Source organism: Peromyscus californicus, unplaced genomic scaffold (genome assembly GCF_007827085.1).
Source record: "Peromyscus californicus insignis strain IS unplaced genomic scaffold, ASM782708v3 Scaffold_11__1_contigs__length_118956290, whole genome shotgun sequence".
NCBI lineage: Eukaryota > Metazoa > Chordata > Mammalia > Rodentia > Cricetidae > Peromyscus > Peromyscus californicus.
This window is the reverse complement of record NW_026294402.1, coordinates 24,273,978-24,296,222: the sequence shown is the minus strand read 5'-3', so window position 1 is coordinate 24,296,222 and position 22,245 is coordinate 24,273,978. Positions and strand designations below refer to the sequence as shown.

At 43.9% G+C, this 22,245-nt stretch overlaps 1 protein-coding gene across 6 annotated transcripts in view; it reads right to left on the bottom strand.

Moving 5' to 3' along the window:
- Window positions 1-737: 737 nt before the first annotated feature.
- The window catches only part of Opcml (opioid binding protein/cell adhesion molecule like), a 1,141,264-nt gene continuing 1,119,756 nt past the window's right edge, over window positions 738-22,245 (bottom strand). For 4 of the 6 annotated variants that reach the window (XM_052755526.1, XM_052755555.1, XM_052755507.1 and 1 more), the window contains 2 exons: window positions 21,808-21,834; window positions 738-6,057 (listed from right to left, as the gene is read on the bottom strand). In XM_052755526.1, the coding sequence (XP_052611486.1) occupies window positions 5,957-6,057; window positions 21,808-21,834 (128 nt within the window). In that variant the 3' untranslated portion in view covers window positions 738-5,956. The remainder of the gene's footprint in view (window positions 6,058-21,807; window positions 21,835-22,245) is intronic. The other 2 variants (XM_052755536.1, XM_052755545.1) reach the window with 1 other exon arrangement.

Genomic DNA, 22,245 nt, shown 5'->3' with positions numbered 1-22,245 from the left:
CCAAGATGAAATATCTCCCGGGAAGGACTCACTGAGGGACAGCTTGCTGAGAGAAAGTGCTTTTTTAAAATTTATTATCCATTCTTTTAGAAAAACAATGTGGTAATGGAGGAGAAGTTGGGGTCGGGGGAAAATAAAATGTTTTAGAGATGACAACCTGGGAAATGGGGCATATTCCTATTTATTGTATGTATATTATGACAGTTGAGACTTTGAATGATAATCTGGTGGCACCTCCATTCAAGAACGAATGTACATCATTACTGCCATCCTTGGCGAAAGGTGCAGACTTCAGCCAAAGGAAGTAGTGGAGACTCTGAAGGGAAAGAATGGCCAAACTGAGAGGAACCCAGTCATTGTTTTAGGAAACTTCTGATTTCAATTTAGCCAATGTCAGTAAATAACTGAGGTTTTGGGGCTTGAGCTGAACGTTTTGTTGTTTGTAAATAGCATAGATGTTTGCTAGACATAAGATACAGAAAGTAAATAGAGTGCTCTGAGTGTGTGTGTGTGTGTGTGTGTGTGTGTGTGTGTGTGTGTGTGTGTGTGTGTAGAAGAGGAGAAAGAACAGGAAAAAGGGAGAGGGAGAGAGGAAGGTGGGGGCATTACTCATATTTCTGATCACAATGACTCCCCAAAGTCTACAACACATAACTGCTTCTTCTTCTTCTTCTTTTTTTTTTTTTTTTTTTGCCATTACTGGATCTCAAAGGGACATCCTAATGAAGAGCCCCCTAAAAGTTACAAATGTCTTCAAACTTTATTGATACACTGCACAATCACAACCGTCTTGTGTTCATCCTGAATTAGAAAAGGTTACAGCTACAATGTAACATGCACAAAATCCAGGTAGTATATTCACCCTCAATACAATGGTTGACAGAAATCAAGTCTTCATTGATTTTTGAAGGAAAAAAAATAAGAAAGAATGCAAAAGGAAAAAAAAGGGAAGTTTTAAAGGCTGACAAAATCATATTCTTGTATCATGTGATAAACTTTTAAAGCATCAGTACATAGATTTGTTTTAAGAATAATGGTGAAAATGGGCACATCCATTGTCCAACACAGCTATTAATGGCACCATTGATAATCATATAAGTTTTTTTTTTTAATCTAGAGGACTCTGAACTTGACAGATACATTTTCGTACACCCACACATTCCTCACAATTGCACTTTACATGTCACAAGAATTTCTGAATGATTAAAAATGTTCCTCTTCACTAACACAAGGGCAGCTATTATTACTTACCATTGTTATGATTGAGACTCTGAAACTCTGCCAAATAACCTGGTATGAAGCCCCACAAGGATAGTAGAGGCTCCCAATCTTTCTTTCTCCACCTAGTGGTGTGAAACAACCATGTGCCTTAAAAGGGCACCACTCAGGGGAAGGGGGTGCGGGAAGTCTCTTCCAAAATGCTGGAAATTGGTTTTTGCTGACTACTTTCACTGTGAAGACAATTGCATCTAATTAAGTCCACTCTACGTTCTTTTGGGCTCCACGTTCTGCACCTGAAGGCTAAATTGCACTGGTTCAGCTTTATCTCTTTGTCACATTTTTAATTGCAAATCTATTTCTTCTTCCTTCCATTTACTTCTCTTCTCTTATGTAAGAAATGGGGGAAATGAGCCTGGCATTTTTATTTGTTTGCTTTTGTGTGTGTGTGTGGTCATTAGAAGTTTTCATCATACGGCATCCTGTACACTGTTGCGTTCCTAGTTAAACACCTGTGAAGTGTTGCCGTAGCTACTCAAACGCATTTGTCTTGAAAGAAAGAGAGGGGAGCTCTGGATAATAAGGGGGGAAGCAATTGTACATGAGAATTTCTAGGAGTAAGACTTATGCCAAGTAAAACCCAAATGTTCTTGCTGTTGGAGAAAAATACATTTTGCCCCCAAATTAGAAATAGTAATTATGCTGCTTCCTCTAGCTCTAACAGGAACAGCTTTAGGGTTCCCGATTCTAGATACTGTTTTTCCTATTCTGGTGAAAACTCAGGATCAAACTGGGGACAGATACTCCCTCGTAACTTCATAAGCTATTCCCCTCCACCATCTCTTATGGGGCTGGCAATTGCTCTATGGGCTACTAAGAACATGTGCCCCTCCCGAAAGCATCAACCCAAACAATAGTATTAAACTTCAACCATTCTTGATCCAGTGGCCGTGATAAACAATCTGGGATCAACTATCTACTTTGGGGCTTTTCTGCTCTTTTGGTCTTTCTTTCTAAGATAGGTAGAATTTGCTCGTCCTCTTTGCTGAGGACAAGTTGACCAGAGGGATGCAGAAAGAGATTCTTAAAGCTCAGCCTCTGCGGTGGAGCTCCTTGAGACCCCAACCACACCAGATTTTGAAAACCAACTTCCCAACCCATGAACAACATCCCAAAGCAGTATGAACTTCCGAGGATGAAGATCCTGTCATCTGGGTGATACACAGTCCTCTCTTTCCTTCTGTTGAACTGCACACAATTGTAGCCCACAGCAGAAGAGCCATGTATTGAGCTATCTGGGTCAGAGCTATCTGTGTTTTGACAACTACATCCCCACCCTTCCCAATGAGAACAAGAAAGAAAATCTAAACACCCTTGATTAAACTTGCAGATGACTGTATCAGGCACTTGACATTAAACTACTTAAAAACAAGCTCGGCCAGAGCCATTAACACTAGCACTTTCATTGGCGTTACTTTGGTGGTAGGACAAATTAGCATTGTTTTGGGAAGGGGAAATGTTTTAGGATAACTACCTTTGCTGAATTCCTTTTACTTAATCTCTTGATAAATTGTACGTGGTTTCCACTTAGAAAACCCACAATGTTCTACCAGTTACTCAGACTAATGTGATCCTTTTTTCCTAACCTTATCCCTCCCCCACACCCACCCTTGATAGGCTGAACAAATCTGTCCAGTAGGCCTGATCCATCCCCCCTTCATGTGTAAAGTCGGAAAGGCATGTGGAAGTGTGTATGTTGTTTTTAGCGAGCAGCTGCTGTTCTGCTTGCTTCAAAGTGTGGGAACCAGCTCCCATCACATGGAGCCATCCTCACCAAGGTCACTCAGATAACACAGGAGCTGGGGCATGTCTGTTCTGTAGAAGTCATTTTCATATCGGGTACCCAGTTGCCTGGAGTCATTTCTTCTTGGTTTTCTTTTTCCCAGACATGAGGATTGGCTAGAGCATGTTTTTTCCTTCTGAAGTTTGGATGGAGAAGGTAACTACCAGAGACACATCTAGTATCCAGTGAGACTAGGCACAGCAGAGTTGCAGGGTGACCCTGAGTCCATACTCAATGGGGTTCTGATGATCTGCTTGTGCAAGGTGGTGAAGAACGGTTACAGCTTGTCCATTTCAAGCAGCAGATCACCCAACACTTTTCAGTTCCCATGGCATCCACATTTTCCTTTTCTCCAAAGTAACAAATGTAGGATTATTAGAAAACTCAAATGCCACGTTTATGTCTCATACAATGCTTGACACCAACCCACTCCCAGGTGCTGAGTGCGGTGACAGATCTGAAATTCATATATCCGACCTGTAATTCTGACTCCGTGCCTGCTCCTGATTGCCTCTGGAAGTTGGAATAAATAGACTGGTTTTTGGCACATCATTTATGCTCTCAGAGTCTCATTCTTGGCAGCTCGCTAGGAAATGCAGATGTCTGTTTACAGCTGGCAAGTAGAGTATTAATTTTGCTCACCCCGGCTCTATCTCTTATGACAGCGCCGAGCTTTTGTATGCCAAGGAAGCCTGCATTTGTGTATATGCGAATATGTATACACAGGTCTATATGTACCCACTGTGGGTATTGTATTTATATGGCCATAGTGGCACAGAGTGGACACTTATACTGGAGCGATCAGTGAAGCTTAACAGGAACTGAACTCTAATGGAACCCATAGTTATCAGTTTTCAGAGGCGGACCTGAAAAGGGTCCCAGAGGGAGGCAGGACATGTCTGTGAGAAAGTCACGGTTGGGACTCCTTCTCAACTCACTCAGTAAGCTAGTCCCTAGAGAGATCCCTTTGTGGCCTTCAACGTTGTTCATTTGAACTGCAGGTTCCCTTGTTGGCTGAGTTCTTCTGTTCCCAAGAGACAGTGCTGAGAGGCTGGATTTGATCTTCTTTGTACACTAGGCCTGCTTCAAACACAGAAATGTGGGGACATTTATCCCCAACGTGCTAGAGAAAGGGCCTGGGAAACAGTATTACTTACATTTCCTGCCTGTTTGCCATGTTGTGTTAATCAAGTGCTTGGAAATTAAGTCAGTAGCTCAAGTGCCCTCAGCTTAGAAGAGCTTTCTGAAACAAATACCAGAGTTGTCAACACATGCACCACGTAATTGGCCTCCATCAGCCCTTTGCTGGATAATTTTCAAACAATTCAAATCAAAACTGGAGCAGAAGGGAGATGCTTAGCTATAGTTATCACACCTCGGCTGATGGACTGTTTTCTTTACAAAGAAGGGACAGATAGGTGGTTCTCATCAGGTTCGTTTTGCTAATGAAAGCCAGCGACCAAGAAGTTCCTCCAAGTTCCTGACGTGCACTTTTCTTGAAAGACTGAGAGCAGCATGAGGTTGGTACCTTGATCTTCCAGCTGTTGAAGGAGAGATGCAGCATAATCAAGCTTCCCCAGGGCTCGTCTGCTTCCCAAGAAGGCGCTTCAGGAAACAGTCTCTCTGGGAATCGTGAGGGACTGATCTTTAGATTGCTACTTTGGTCCATCTGTTCCCAATGTTTAATTTGGGTGGAAGGGTTTCCACATTCCCAAGGATCCACGGCATAGGAAATTGCTCGTCTGTGTAGTTAGCCTGTGAGCTCACTGGCTTTCACATAAGAAGTTGCTAGGCAGATTTGAAGATGACAATGTCTATTGATGATGGTGGAGAAATGGAGATAGTGGCATGGACATACATGATCAGAGGTTAATACAGTGAGGAACTGATAGTGAGTAGTGGGAAGAGAAACAGAGAACAGTGAGATAATTACATTGATGTTATGATAAATAGAGGAAATGGATTGTGTGAGAGAAAGACAGGTGGATAGAACTAGATGGAGAGATAAATCAATTGAATAGCTGGATAATGGTATGATTGCTTTGATAGCTTGATAAAATAATTAGCCAGCTATTGATCGCCTTTTCATGAGTTGTGACAGCATTTAAGGGAAGTATTAGCATTAATATACTTCCCTCATTTTGTTACTTGACTTGTAAATGTTTAGTTGTGGGCTGCATGCGTAGTCTCAAGCCTGTAATTCTTACAGGTAGTGGAAGAAATGCCTAGAGCAGAAAGGCCAGAGAAGATGGCAGAATCTTACATGTGGGTGTAGTTATATGCATATCTATGGATATAGTGAGAGAGTTTCTTACAAAGAAAAAGTGGGAAGCCTAATGGAATAGGTGATGATAAGTATGGGGATAAGGATATGTCCCTTTTGACTGGGGAAATGATTGAAAGCTCAAAAGACAATAGGACACGTAGATGCAACTCTTACTGTGGACTACATTGTAAGTCAAGTTGTACCTTCAGGGTGTTTGTCATGGGACATAGTCTTTTTGCGCAGTTTTGTGGAATGCCTCTGTGTGTGTGTGTGTGTGTGTGTGTGTGTGTGTGTGTGTGTGTGTGTGTGTTAATGGTTGTGGGAAGAGAAGTAGAGAAAAGGAAGGCCAAGGCAGCAGGAACAGATTCCATTTGGGGGCACACCAATGAATGATTATCCTACCCTTGGTAGACCCCTGCCCACCCCAACCCCCAACCCCACTCATTCAAACTAAAAAAGAGAAAAATCAAATCAAATTTGAAAATCAATCCCAGAAAACGAACAAACAAAAGTCAAGAAAAACAAAAATAAACAAAAAGAAGCCCAAACTGGTTTGCCCTCCACAGTGTAGATTAAAGTCTGTGTGATATGGAGAAGCAGGCGTTGCTCAGAGGACCTATGGTTCCTTATCAAAACTTGATGAAGAAATGGGCAAAGAAGGTCCCCGAGAGCCAGAGACAAGCCAGTGCTCTAGAGGCCGAATTTACACCATCAATGACTGCTCCAGGCCCTGTGTAGGGGAAAGAGAGACAGATTCATTAGCATATAGCCTATAGGGCACCATATTTACCCCTGACAAACAAGTGCAAGTCATGCTTCTCTGTGGCAAGTATCCCAAGTCCCATCCCTCCCCACCGACCCTTCTAGGTGTGGAGAGCCAGAGAATGCCCAATAGGAAGATAGAACCCTAAAGGGAGTAGTTAATGGGTTGCTTTAACTACTGCCACCTTTTCTGAAAGTTCAAGAATGAAAAATATGACGAGTGAGTTAACGACAGTCAATTAAGCATATTGGCTCAAAATCAGGGCAACAGACAGGGCTCTATAGTAAGTTAAGGCATGATGACCCCTTCACCGCCTGTTACCATCATTTTCCCGTGGAAACGGGCTCTAGTACAGATAGGGGTGACCAGGAAATAGACAGGTATGGGTGTGAAGGAGAGGATCCCCAGGGGTGAGAAGCAAGCGTTGGGGAGAGAGGGATGGAGATATTTTGTGAGTTATAGAAGTCTAGATGCAGACTTCATCTTTTTTATGTGTAATTCGGGTGTTGGAAGCCCCTCTCAAAGTTGCTAAGGGTAACTAAAGACTGTGAGTGGGTATATCTCAGTCACCAGTCATGGCTCTAATGTTCACAAACAAAACTCTGCATCCTTAGAACAAATCATCACCCTATAGATGGCTCAGCTTAAAGAATTCTCTCTTGTTTTCTGTCTTTCTTGTCTCCTTCCTCTGGCCCTACAGAGTCATGCACGTTCTACAGAAAAATAAAACCCCAGAGTCACAAGTCAGGCTCCTTCACCATGCTTCAGAAAGACAAACTACCAACTACTCTTATCGTTGCTTGCCTAGGTCCAAGGCCACCTGGGCAGGTGTTGAACTCTGTCTCTTGGACCCTTCCATGAACTTTGTTTACAAACACTTGGAGTGGTAAGCAAGATACTAGTCCGTAAGTACAAGCAAATATACCCCAGGAAAAGCAAACTGCACATTGTGAAAGGAGTGAAAGCCACAAGAGAGATGCCTCCATAGGACCAGAGAGGAAGGGAAGGATAAGCAGACAGACAGCACACCTCTTCTACCAACAACTCAAGCTAGGCCTCCATGGCCTCTTTGGGAAGGAAACCAAGCTAGCAGGAAAGAGTGGTTGAGAAGAGCTGAGGATCTTCTTGAACCAGAACCAAGTCATTGGCTTGGCTGTCAATCTGTGTCATGGCCTTGCTTAGGAAGGGGTAAGATTCAGCTCTGTTTTTAGGGATGGCCAGGACTCTTAATTTAGCAGTGTGACTGCAGCTGTTTCTTCTTCAAGGATTTCCAAACAGATAAATTTCCCCTTGACTTACAATATATGCAATGCTCTTATAAACTAAAATGTCATATTTATTTGGTGATAGCTTGAAATTTGGCTTGCTATGTACTGCATTTTTGCTATGGAGTATTCACAAACATCAGCAAGAGCCAGACTCTATCATAGTGCTATGGGACCCATGGAGGTGAAAAATATTTGTGAAAATTAGCCTGATTCTTGGGCCCCTAGCAAGGCCAACACACATCCTAATGAACTGTATTTGCCCATAGAAAGTATTCAGTTTGAAAATGTTTCAGTTGCAGAGCAGTGCAGTTCCCATAATGTGTCAGGGATGGGTCAGGGGTGGACAAGGTCTTTCATCCTAGTCTGAACTGACCTCAAGCCTGAAATTCACCTTCTATAGCTAAGTAAGTTTATAAGGAACTAAACAATGCAGATTTGGAAGGCTTATACTTTTCTTCACAAGTTTATTTCCAAACTGGTATCTCTATAACACACAGCTTTACCTCAGCATCTACAGAATCTTGTTCCAGCAGCCATTACATATACCAAAATCTGCAGATGCTCAAGGATCATAGATAAAATGCAAAGTGCTTTAACAGAACCTGCACATATTCTCCTGCATACTTTAAATTGGTCTTAGAGTATTAGAGTCTGTAATTCTGTGGAAATGGTTGTTACATTGCTTATAGAGTAATAGCAAGAAAATGAAACTGTCCTTATTTAGTACAGATAATATTTTTCTCTCCTTCTCTTCTCATTCTCTTCATCATCATCTTCCTCCTCCTCTTCCTCCTCCACTTTCTTCCTCCTATTTTTCTTGTCCTGGGGATTGACCTTTATATATGCTAGACAACTGCTCTACTACAGAGAAATATCTTACTCTAAACACAAAATTTCAATGTGCAGTTGCTTGAATCTATGAATGAAGGACTTATGGACACTTAATTCACTTATTCACATACACACAAACTTTTCTTTAAAGGTATATTGTATTATATATAATAAATATACATGTATACATATTAGACTAGTTATGTATGTTCATACATGTATACTTGTGTTCATCTCATCCTATGTTGATATTAACTTGGGAAACAACTGTAGCCCATGTTTCACTCTCAAGAAAGGTATTTAGTGTAGGAGGCAGTGGGTAGATATAAACCTTTCTGTGAATGTCTGTCACTAAGAGGTTGGATCTAGTTGAAGCAAAGCATAAAAGAGTAAGAGATGGAGAGAGAAGGAGGTGGAACCCTAAAGAGAAATAAGTGTTTCTGGTGGGGCAGTGAGACACTTGGGGCTCACTGGATAGTGGGTTACAAGCATGTTCCTTTTGAATATTCCAGAATGGAAACCATGAGAATGACTTAGAAAATCGATTGATTGCTTGATGTGCTGACAATAACAGAGATGTTGTGTTTGTACTGTGTTCTGTGTGGGGCAAGCCTGAGCCCAAAGGCTAAGCATATTTAAATTCCTTTAACCTTAAAAACAAACCTCCAAAATATATCCACGATTGTTATTTCCCATTGGTAAACTGGTAAACTGAGGAGCAGAACAGTTAGACATTTTGCCTAGGATCATATAACACACGCGCCTAGAGCTGGAATAGAACCAATCACTGTCTGAAAACTTGTGCCTTGGTTCTAGCAACCCTTCTTTTTCTCTGATGGAAATAAAGCTTCATGTGTCCCAGAAACCACAGCACCATGTGGGGACGGGAGCAATGGCCTGGGAAGTAGATTCCGTGTTTCTGCTGTTCCTTAGCAGAGTGACTCCGTTGCTGAGCTTTGGGTCTATTGTCTGCAAATACGGAGGAGGTAAGGTGTGATGACCTGTACGGCTCCACCCCTGTCTTCTGAGTCCCTGGAGACTGTACCTCTACTGTTAGGAGGACAACTGGGAAGCAGCAGGACAACCGTCAGCAGGTAGTGCGAAGTATCAACATGTGGCTTTTGGTCCCACTGCGTGACTGCCCCCTGGTAAGAAACTGAGAGGCTCAGAAACATCCATAGGGTCGACAGTTTCCATTTTGGGCCCCAGTTTCTGTGTGGCTCTAGGGAGTTGTCTTCTATTTAACAAGCGTGGCAAGCCCCTGCTGAATGTATCAGGTGATATCATAATTTACTACCAAAGCACCTTTGGTTAATCAGTCAATAAAAAGTGGGGATTGCAGCCCAATAATTAATCTAATCCACCATGATACAGATTAAAACCAACAATTTTTTTCCTCATACAAATCCTGGACACATTTAAGATTTGGCTGCTGGTCCAAATAGCAAGAATGGTGCTCTACAGGATGACTCTGAGGCTTTGTTCAGAGCAGGAGGGCAGTGGCTCACATCCATGTACCTCTGTGTTGGAGGGCCGTGAGACAAAACCACATCCACAATGAGCTGCTTTTTAAAGTGTGTCCTTACAGTAACCCTGCTTGACTGAGAAGGAGAAAAAGAAAGCACCTGAATTGGGTAGCTCCCTCTAGGTTCCTATAGGCCACAGTCAATTTGCTGATTTAGCAATTGCTTCTTTGCGCTAGAATATGGAAAAGGGATGGACTGATATTGTTTAACCAACCTGACGGACACCCATGCTGTGTTGAAGCTCATCTTTGAACCTTAAGATGGAGTTGGCTTTTGCATGCAAACGTAAGTTCGGTGAATCTGGAGTCATGCTGCACTTTGGGGAACTGAAGAAACTCCTGACCCTGAGCTCGCAAAAGCCCCACACATGTCTTCAGAGTCAGAACCCTTAAGTCCCGACTTCATTGGGTACCAGCTGCACAGGCTTCTCCATGTACTGGGCAGCTCACACCAGTTTTAACTTTAACAAATGTGGTAAAGCATTCAACTGATGTTCAGGTTTTTTTTTTTTTTTTCTTGGTTAGAATGATTAGTAGTGGAAATAGACTGGAAAGTAGTTTTCATCTAAAACCAAGACTCTGAGATTTGGAAGTAGAAGGCAGAGTTTCAGTGCTGTTTTCTGATAAGCTGACAACAAGATGTGCCTGCAGAAAGGCAGAGGGTCTGGAGATAGGTAGGATGACAAGATGGACTAAGGGACAGGTCTGTGGGAACATGGGTAGCAAGGTTCTCAACAGGGCTTGAGGAGAGGTGTTCTGGCTACTCAGTCTCCTTGATCTCTCTATCTTGTCTATGAGGTCTAATAAAGCTTTGGGCTCAAGTCATTGATAATTCACAAGTTTAAGACATCCTCTTAACTTCTTAAGTTGCATTGAGTCAGCCCAGTTTAAGTTTACATCCTGACCCTGGCTTGCTATTGGTGTGGCCTTAGATGAGGTACCTTGTGCTCTCTTGTTGCCAATTGAAAGAATGATATGGAGTACACAGGGTTTAAATGGTTAAGACAGTGCCTGGGACACAGTAGTCATGGAATTGAGGTACCTGCTGCTGTGGATTGGTGGTGTTCTCCAGCCTCTTTTATATTTTTGCTGGGATGAATGCTAGATTATCCATTTAGATTTCTCACAAGTATGTTGAACTTAGAGTGATGTTTTGGTACTGAGAAGCAGTTTAATGGTCAGAATGACTGCTTCTGAGAGGGGCCACTGGCTATAGGGGATTCAGAGGATGCTTAACACTAAGGATGAGGGGAGAGGACCCACAACCAAGCTTTGCAGCCAAATCCAGGGTCAAAGAGCCAACCTAGAAAAGGATATGGATCCCAGGCCAGCCTGAGAGAGGTCACAAAATATCTGCTATGTCTTTTCTCAAAAGACAGCCACAGACTCTACCTTCAAAGAATTTATATTCTAGTGGCTTCTGCATAGCCTCTCTCTCTGTCTAAACTTTTTTTCTTCTGACACTGGGGATTAAATCAGGGCTTGGTACATGTCAGCCACTATGTCATGGATATATCCCCCACATGCAACTTTTGTTCTTTGTTTTAAATTACTGTTGAGACATCAGCTCACTAAGTTGCCTGGTATGCTGGATAGTTTTATGTCAACTTGACAAGTTAAAATCATCTGAAAGGAAGAAATCTTCAGTTGAGAAAATGCCTCTGTGAGATCTGGTTGTAGGCAGGCCTGCAAGGCATTTTCTTAATTAGTGATTGATGGGGGAGAAGCAAGTCCATTCTGGGTGGTGCCATCACTGGGCTGGTGGGCCTGTGCTTTACAAGAAAGCAGACTGAGCCAGCCAAGGGGAGTAAGCAACACCCTCCATGGCCTCTGCATCAGCTCCTGCCTCCAGGTTCCTGCCTTGTTTGACTTCCTGTCTTGATTTCCCTTGATGAAGAACTACAATATGGAAGTGTCAGCCAAATTAACCCTTTCCTCCCCAGCTTGCTTTTTGTTCATGATGTTTCATCATGGCAGGGAGCCCTAACTTAGCCTGGGTTGACACTGCACTTTCTGTAGTCCAGACAGTCCTTGAACTTGTACTTGCGACCCCCCCTACCTCAGAGCTGGGATTACAGATGTGTGTTAGTAAGTTTGTTGTCTTCTTTTTTCCCCACACCCTCACAGATTCTGGGGAGAAATCCATTTGTGACAAATAACCCCAAGTCCCTTGAACCTCAGGAGCACCCGGCTTGCTGGTGGTCCTAAGGAGACTTCATCTGAAAGAACTAAACTCAGTTTCTGCCTCTGTTTCCCACCAGCAGGCTGAATTTGATGAAAACAGCCAGGTTCTCCCAAAGGGTGCTTTTAATAGGGAAAGGTGGTCTTTCTACCTTCTAAGGCTGTTCTGGGGATTCGTTGAGATAGTCTTTAATTGCTAAGTATACCAAAAGGATGAGTACAAGGAGGTGATCAGGATTTGGGTGGTGCCCTGTGTGGGGATCTTGCTTTAAATAACAAAACCCTGTGGGAAATGCCATCTGTTCAAAGACTGCCAACTGTGAGAGTAACCTTGGCTGTGGATAATAAGTGACTCTCTCCAGAGGCCCGGAGAGGCTGGTGTCCACAGGTGAAAACTTTCTAATGAAGAGCAACCATCCTGCAGAAGTGCCCCGAGAAGTCCAGCTCTCCCCCCAGGCCAATGCTGCCTTTAAGGTATCATCGCTGTTTACAGCTAACAATGACTCAGTTCAATGAGAATAGCTCCTACAAATACCAAGCTTCATTAAATACCCTTTCCAGGGATAAACTGACAGTGAGAACCTGCAATTATGCCCTTTCCCATTCTTCCATCCCCTCCTCCTTTACCCTTTTGAATGCTAAAAATTAATTGCTTTCTTCATGCCTGAAGTTGAGCATCTTTGAAAATCAAAGCTGAAATGAGAATGCAAAGGCACAGAAACAAACTGTGAGTGGCCCCACGCCTAGGGGACAGATAGGCAGGCAAGCGGAAGTTAGTTTTCAGTGTACACACACACACACACACACACACACACACACACACACACACACACACACACACACAAACAGAGAGAGCGAAAGCAGCAGCTTGGTGGGAGCATGCTTGCCTAGCATGTACAAAGCCTTGGGTTTGACCCCAGTACCGCCAATACGCACACACACATATATACTTACATACGGACAAAAGGACGAGAAAGACAATGACAAAGAGACAGAGTGTAGAAATGTCGAGAAGATAGAACAATCCACTGGCATATACTACATGGCCAGATTAGTTAGGACATACCTAGATTTGAAGCTCAGCCCGAGGACGACATATAATAAACCAAAACACAAAAGTGAGGTCTATCTTTGAGAGTTTGCTGAGCTCAAGGGAGTCAATATTGGACTATCCAATATTAAATTTGATTGATGATCTCAATTGGAATTAGGCCGTGTTGACAAAATTAGAACTGGGCCACGATCCTGGCCACCTGTAGACTAGATACGTGCTGCTGCATTCAAGGGTGACTCACCTCCACCCAGACTGTCAGCTGCTAACAGTGCCCAGATTCACCCAAAGCCTCCAGAAACAAACATGAGACCCCAGACAGGAATCTGCCTTGTAAGAGGTTTTAACGCTTAAAAATGTAGGGGATGTTACCTACGGTGGAGGTATTGGGATATGCTGTTGGCTTCCCTTTCTCTTTGCAAATTATAATGAAATTATGGCATCTTTCATCAGTAATGGCAGAATAAGTAGCTGCATGCAATTCTATTAAAATGGCAGGTGGGAGGGTGAACACATTAAAAAAAAAAAAAGCACAAAGAAACAAACCCCACAGGCAAGTTGAACTTGTTGCTAACACGGGAGATCAAGGCAATATCTGAAATCTAAGGAGCTACAGTTTTGTTCTGAAATTTGGATGGGTTTATGAGTGCGATTATGAACTGCACGACCTTCCTAATGAGGAACCAAAAGGATAATGATGTTCGTGGTGATTAAAAGAGGAGAAGGGAAATCTAATTAGAGGATGTGTGCGCTGCACTTGTTGGTGAAACAGAAACCTATTTTCAGCAGTGCTGGCTGATGAAGGCACATTTCTCTTCAAAGAACTTTCTCTCCGTTGTCTTTAATTACAGTGGAAAATGTGGCACCGTGTTGTTTTACAAGTGAGATTAAGCAGGTCTTGCAGGAAACTATGAAGGGCCGAGAAAGTGGCAAAACCAGCGGCAGCCATCTTTGTTTTGTTCTCCTTTTACACCGGCTTCTGTCCTCAGCACGAAAGACAAAAGCTTAGCAAGTTAGTGTCAGAAGTTAATTCAAATCTGTAAGCTCATCACAAACCTGAGTGAGCGAAGAGGGAAGACTTCTGGCTAAGCTGTGTGCCTGTGCTGACATCAGCACACCCGGCGTGCTCAGTGTTAAATTCTAAATGCTTAGGCTAATAGCCAGATGTCAATGATTCACAGAAAGGAGGTGGGGTGCCAGTCAGTGACAAGGAACCTCATCAGGAATGAAATGTGAAATGTCTGCATTTCCCCCCCCCCCCCCAATATGTTGACATTTTGCAGGTTGGGAAAAATATAAATGATTATGCCGCTGTCATCAGCCAAAAGCAATGGTATTTCTCTCTGACTCATTCTCTCCCACCTGGATTTAAGCTGTGGATTTGTAAAATAAAAAAAAAATCACATACATTATCAGCAGGAAATGGGCAGATACGTGCAGCTTTTGATGCGTTTGCAAGGATGTCTTCCTAAAGAGTGAATTGGAATGTTTGATGCAGACTCCTTCAGAAGGAACATGGGGTAGGTGTGTGGGGGGGCTACATTTCAAATTAGAATCTGGCCATGTGGATGGTAGGAATGCAAGGGGAAATCAGAGAAATAGTGGTGTGGCTTCCCTGCAGGGAGAGGACTAAGTGTCCTTTCGAAGATCTAGCTGCCCTTTGCTTGGCAAAGGGTTTTAAATGAATAGAGGCTATAACTGATGCCCCCATTGACTGGAAGATTTATTTACTAATTCAACAAACATTTGCTGGGCAACGACCATTGCAAGACACGGTGCTACATCCTCTAAGTGCAGAAACAAATACAAACAGAATGCAAGCCTCAGGGCATGCCACTACGGGAACCTAAGGATGAGGGATTGCTCCTTCAGTGAGGCTCGGAAGTGCTCTGCAAATGGGCTGCCATAGAGCACACACTCGGAGGATTAGTGTGGCTTTATCAGGCAGAAAAGAGGGCAAAAGCTTGTGTGTGTGACCCTCTAACATGCAGGAAGGGATAGATGTATAGACTAGAAAGAAATACAGGCTTCAGTCTGGTGTTGCTACTTGCATGGTAGAATGTCTACCTGGGGGACTTGTGTCATATCATTTACATTCTCCGAGCTCTAGGCTCTTCTTCTATGAGATGGAAATAATAAGAACTGCATGGCAATGGCTTCTTAGGTTCTTAAGGCCCCGTGCTGCTGACACTTAGAGCTTTTTCATTTTCCACCCGAGCGTGGAAGTCACATTTTATTAGAATGGACTCTGTATCTGTTTATACAATGTCAGAAGCTCTGTCTCTATTCAGTCCTCGTTCTTGGTATAATTATCAACACACAGTAGGCACTAATGAAACATTTGTTGGCTAGATGAATTAACGGACTGATATGTTGAGAGAAACATCCTGATCATTGGCTTAGCTGATGGGATCTGGAGCACATAGGTCCCAGCATGGTTGAGTACCTAGAGTGAAGGTGGGGGCAATCAGCAAGTCCGTAAGGCAGGCTGATCTCAGAATACACACAGCCTCAGTGGCATGCTTCTCTAGTAGGAAGGAATTTTCAGACACTGAAATGACATGGTCCCCTTGGGGTGTGTGACAGGCCAGTTGGGAGGCACTACTAAACAGACGGAAACTGGTGGGAAGATGACCACCCTGGTCACATGCATTCTGTAGTGTATGAACATGGCGAGCAGGCAGCAGTGAGGAGGCTGAAGTCTATTAGCCAAGGCTCCTTGGTTAATAGAGGAAGGAAAGATGAGTGTGAGGGTTCTAGTAAGAGGGTACAGCCAGAAAGTAATTCACAGGCTGAATTGGAGGGGCCCCCGGGGAGGAAGAAATAGTAGCTGTTTCTGTTAGGGATACAGGAAAAAGCTCAGCCTTCAAGAGCCTTAAAGGTACAGAATCATAAGTTTCCCTCTGTGGCCACCAATTTTTCCATGGGCTCAAGATTCCCTAAATAACTTGCTTACAAGTCACATTCCCAGGGTCATTCATCAAGACTTGGATTAAGTGGTTCCAGATAGAGGCTTACAAAGTTGCATTTTTTTTATACTCCTCAAGTGAATCTAATGTAGACTTGCAAATGCCGCTCCTACGACACTGGAAGACGTGGGTGACCTCTCCAGCTCTCACTGTTGTCCTCCCTTGAAGCGACCCACCTATGGAGCTTGTGAATAGGAGTCAGGAGCAGACAAGACAGAAAGGTGAGAAGGAAGTCATCTCCTTGGGATCACAGGATTCAGAAGCAAGTTTTAGAAGGCAGGGGCGGAGGAGTAGAGGAGGGTGGTGGGGGCATCTGTAATGAGAAGAATCTGGGTGAAGGAGGGAGATTCTGAAAGATGGAGTTAAGAAGGGCTTAAGGAAGTAAAGGCTACAAATCCTGAAGTGATGTGGGCTTTGGGGCATATGCTGGAGAGAAGCCAAAGACCCCTGTGCTCCATTCGCATAATGACCCTGGAGCCACTCGAGTACAGTGCTGTTCGGGACACTTTGATAATGAAAAAGAAAGAGAGGATAGAAATGGGGGTTTGTGGGGCACAGTGAGAAGGCAGGGGTGCTGTGTGGGGCAGGCGTGAATGCAGGGGTGCTGTGGGGGGCAGATGTGAAGGCAGGGTGCTGTGGGGGGGCAGGTGTGAAGGCAGGGGTGCTGTGGGGGCAGGTGTGAAGGCAGGGGTGCTGTGGGGGGCAGGTGTGAAGGCAGGGGTGCTGTGGGGGCAGGTGTGAAGGCAGGGGTGCTGTGGGGGCAGGTGTGAAGGCAGGGGTGCTGTGGGGGGCAGGTGTGAAGGCAGGGTACTGTGGGGGGGCAGGTGTAAAGGCAGGGGTACTGTGGGGGGCAGGTGTGAAGGCAGGGCACTGTGGGGGGCAGGTGTGAAGGCAGGGGTGCTGTGGGGGGCAGGTGTGAAGGCAGGGCACTGTCGGGGGCAGAGGCATTGTTTGAGGCACAGGGTGAAGGCAGGGGCATTGAATCAGGGTTGTGTGGGGGCACTGAGGGTTTTGCCCACAGGTGCTGTTGGGTGGCTTGGACAGGAGCTTGTAACTGCTAGTGTCAGTTGAAGAAACTTGAGTTTAGAAACCCAGTATGCTGTGCAGATTTAACCCAGAGGAACAGCCATTAAAAAGGAACTAGAGGTTTGGTCACTGGGTCTCTAGGAGCTGCCTAGTGGACTGTAAGCAACACTGCTGTGAGGGCACCGGTGCTTCACCTGAGGAGAAGTTCTGTAGCCCGGATGATTCCTTAACTGGAGTGTGGTGATGACAAGATTCCAATGAATTGCCCCTATGCCTGATACTCTGAATACAACTAAACTGTGTTTCTACAATCTCACAGATGACGGTTGAGAAATCTGTTTTTCTCTCTGCACCATCCCCCTCTTCTGGCTTTGTGTGCAATCGCTGTCCCTCTCTCCTGCAAGTTCCAGTAATGCCCGCATTTGTCTGTCTCCTTAAGCACATCGCACTGCAGTACTGGATGCAGCCAGGCCCCAAATCTCCCTTCTTCATGCTCGCTCTAAGGACAGAGGGACAGGACCTCTCCTTATGGCCTGGAGGAGGCAGAGCTGGTTGGCACACTGCTAGAAAGTAAGTGAGTTCCACCAGAGACATAAGTGTGGCGCACAAGCTGAGTTTGGCCACTCCCTGCTACACAAAGGGCTGGCAAGACTTTAAGAGCCCCAGGCTGCAGGGGGAGTTTCAAATGACTATAGCTACTTAATAAAGCTAATGGATGCATGGAGAGCACTTCTTTCCTAGCACTTATGACATGGGCCACCATCTCTAAGGTCCTGGGTCATGTTGTTAGAGACCATGTGTGGTGGTTTGTATGAAAATGACCCCCATAGGCTCAGAGGGAGTGACACTATTAGGAGGTGTGGCTTTGTTGGAGGAAGTGTGTCACTGGAGGTAGATTTTGAGACTTCAGATTCCCAAACTAGACCCAGTGTCACTCTCTCTTCCTGCTGCCTGTCCATCTAGATGTAGAACCCTCAGCTACCTCTCCAGCACCATATTTGCCTACCGCCATGCTTCTTGCCATGATGACAACGGACTAAACCTCTGAACCTGTAAGCAAGCCTCAATTAAATGTCTTCCTTTATAAGAGTTGCAGTGGTCATGGTGTCTCTTCACAGTAGCAGAAATCCCAACTCTAAGACATCATCCTTTGGAAAGGGTCTTGTATTCCCATTATTTCTCGGATTCCAAAAAGAGGCCTAGAGAAAGCAAGCAAGGCAGCCATCTTCTTCTGTTCTGGTAGTTTGCTGAGCTCTGAGCAACAAGCAACACCCCAGTTTGTCTGCCACCCTGGGTCTCGGTTCTGCCAGCTGCTGTGGCTGGTGTCTTCTCTGCATCCCGCTCCTTTCCCAGCTCTGAGGGTGCCTGGGCCCAAGGAAAGTAGGTGATGTAATGTGCTATCTGAGTTGGCTTCTGCCTGAAGCTCTGTCTCTGTGGCCCCGTGACAGGAAGGTGACTGGCGTGATGAGAAAGACCCATTGCACACATTGTTACCAAGCACTGACCAGGATGATCATCTACTGCCTATGTTTTGTTCACTTTTTCTAGTCACTTTTTCCTCTTAGTATATTCCCACACCCACTGTTTCCATAATCTTGAATTTTTGTTTTGTTCTGTTTTAGTTTTTTTTTTTTTAACTTGCTTCTGCCTAGTCCTTCTTGCTTGTTGCTTTTCCATGAAAAAAAAATCTAACAGTGTGTGATGATGAACCTGAAGTGTTGAGACTACAAATGCAGAGTCAAAGAAAACTGTCAAATACCAGATATAGACCAGACATAGCTTGTGAGAGTTGACATAATCACATACTTGGGCTTTGCACATGTGTCTGGAAAGTATGACTATACAGGGCATAGGTGTGAAAGCTGCCCCTCAACAGAGTTGGTTTAAGGCAGATGATTAGAGAAGGGAGAATTTGGTATAGGGGATGGCCCAGGTAAACAACTTGTTGATATGTGATTCCATACCAATTGGCCACAAGCATCCTCCATGGGATGAACTGAAGAAGAATCCAAGCACAGAGGCCCTGGAATTAAAAGGCCTGGCTCAAGTCACAGTTCAGCTGTTTACAAGCCAGTGGGATTTGAGTTGTCTGCTCTCCACTTCCACACTTACAAAATCAGGAGAAACTTAGCACATACTTTATAGGTTCAGTAAGTAAGATAAGCAGGAAAAGACCCTGGGTAGTGGTCCTGTACCTCCTAGCGGTTTATGTTTATAGTTAGGTATACTTATGGTCGACTGAGGATAGAAAAACCATTGTGGGTCAACAGAAAGGGTGGGTCCACTAGACACTTCCACTTTCTCTACAGCTGAATCTATGCCCCTCATTATTAGCATCAGAGTGAGCCTTTGTGGAGACCACAGAGGACCTCTTACCCAAAAGGCCATCATGGGTCAAAATCCCAAGCTCACAGAGAGAATTTTCCTAAGACAGTCAACTAAGGAACAACCCAGGCTGCACACTAAGACCCTCTGGGACATGCCCCTATATCAGCATATCACATCTCAGTCCTTGAGAGTTGAACTTTTGCCATCATTAATACAACCTTTTGATCTTGACTTACTGTCACATATTCATTAATCTGCAAGATCTTCTTGACCAGCTATTATGTATGAATCTCCATGTCAGATCATAGAGATATAGCTAGACATGGTCCCTATGTCCATGAATTTTACAGGATTGGGGTGGGGGTGGGGGGAAGACTTGCATCAAACAAAACAACATGAAGAAAAAAATCACAACTTGAAGGTGAAAGGTATAGAATTGGGGTTCTACCTGTTGTGTCAAGATTATGTGCTTATCTCTCAGAACAATGTGCTATACCTGCTTGAGGCAGGTACTGAATACATACTTGTTGAATGAACATGTGTGATTACCATGGGCAGGTCAAGATAGGACAGGTGTATAAGGTGGGGGGGTGTACTGATCTGTAGAGAGTCTAGGGAAACCTTCCCTTCAGGAATGATTGCTAAAAGTGGGCTCCAATTAGGTGAGTGAGACCAGGTGACTTCTGGGCTTAGAGAGTGCTGTAGTTAAAAGGCAAAGGAGACTTTGGAGGAAACAAAAGCATATGTCCTTTTGGCCAATAATCCTGGCAGGTATATGAATAGAAAGAGTAATCAGATGGGCCAATTAACAATAATGTTGGTAGACACAGGAAAGAATTGCGGCATCTAGCATCCACAGAAAAGGTTCAATAGTTGTAGTTATTTGATGAACTTTTCCTTACTGACAATTCACAGTCTTTCAAATTTCAGCTCAGTAATCTGAGGCCTTCCATCTTTGGATGTTTTCCCACCCCCCCAAAGTCATGTATCTAGATTCATTTATTTAATTTATTTAATTAACCTTTATTTAATCCTCTCATCAGCCTTTTTGAGGCAGGCACAAAAATTCCAACAGCCTAGTTGAAGAAAAGGGGGACGCAGGAGTTTGACTGACATGTGGTTGAATTGAGATGTGAATCTATTATGTCTGTACTGTGAACTGAATGATGTCCTCCAAGATTCTAATGTTAAATGTCTAGCCATGAGCATGACTATAGTTGGGTATGGAGTCTCTAAGAAGGTACTTAGGTTAAATGAGGTCATAAAGGTGGAGCCCCTAGCTAGCATCATTAATGTTTCCCTAAGAGAAGATGATACATGAGACAGCTAGCTGGCTTTCTTCTCCTCTCTTCTTTGTGATTTCATCTCCCTATTCTTTACTCCAATTGGAGCTCAGAAGAAAGGCTATGTGAGGATACAACTGCTATTTCTAAATGACACAACTCATCCCCTGTTGACAGCAGAAAAACACAAGAACTCAAGCCAACTGGTCATCATTTCTAGGCTGCCATATTCTCTCCTCCTGAAACTTTCTTAGCCAAAGGAGTGAATGAAGGTCAGAGTTGGATAACACTTTAATCTCAACCGTTTTCGTTTAGTGTTATCATGACTAAGGAAAAACCATTTGTGCTCCTCAAGGTGTGGCAGGGTATGTCTTTCATACCTGGATCCACAACTGTGTAAATTGATAGTTGAAAATAAAAATGTTATAATTTTCCATAAGACTGAGATGGACATGCCTTAGACAAATCAGAGCTGCCAGGCTTTCTCTGAATGCAGAGCTGAGGACCATCTATAGTGGCACCCAAATGTTTGGGTGGGTGGGTGAAGGTATCTCTGCCTCATTTGATTACTCTCTGGGTAAATACTCCGGTACATGATAATGTCTGAGTTTGGGTCTCATCTAACATGCATCTTTCCCCTGTATATAGTTTGGCATTACCCAAACTCCTTGGTCCCTCTTTTATTAATCTGTAAAATGCAGGTAATAACTTGTCCTGATCATCCCTAACATGACTCCAAAAAACCAAGAAATACTTAGGACATTGCCATCACGAAAAATAAGCCTAAGAACTTCCATTTCAAAATAAGAATTTTAGCACTAAGTCAGCATCCTTCCTTGTCTTGGTAAAAGGGAAAAGATAAATAAATAAAACCATGCACAGGAGGGGAACTTGTCCCTAGAGACAGTCATGTAATAATCCATTTGGTCTCCGGGGTGTGTTCCTGTCAAGGCACCTCTGTGTAGACACAGCAGAGGGCTCATCCTTGTTAGTGGTGGCCCACTAGATCTCTATTATGGAGTGGCAGAGTGAATTCATTTCTTCTAAGCTCCCTAATCAAATTCCCTAAGTTTCCATGGAAGCCATTGCATTCTACGTGCTTGTTATCCAAACGGTCAAGCCACACCCCTTTGAAACCTATGATAGATAACGTATTAGGGAAGGGAGCAGGCAAGCCTATTTTTGAAGTAGGCTTAAAATACAAGAGCATAGGCATTCAGGCAGGCAGAGGAAGGAAGGAGCATGCTGTACCCACCTGCCACTGCTGATGAGGGGCTTATTTCTAAGACACACACAGCACAATGCACACACAATGCAGAGAGAAAACAAAAGACATAGATCACACATTTCAGATGGTTGGTGGACAAAGTTCAGTACATGTCAAGCTTGTTACATCTGAGGTGCACATGGAAACATGGCTCTCTTTCCACTCTGTTCATCAGATGCTTCCCCCTCATCAAATAAACACAGACACACACATAGGAAATACCGCCATAAGCTGACTCTGTTCTATGGAATGAGATGTTGTATGGGGATATGGACACAACAGTATGGGAAGATGGAGTGAGGAAGAAGAGCTTCCATAGTAGCCATTTATGGCCCCCCCTCCCCAGGCATCTCCATCCACAAGGAGATATAGACCTCCAAAAAATGGTCTGAGCTTTTAGAGAGAATAGGTGGGCCTCCTGATGAG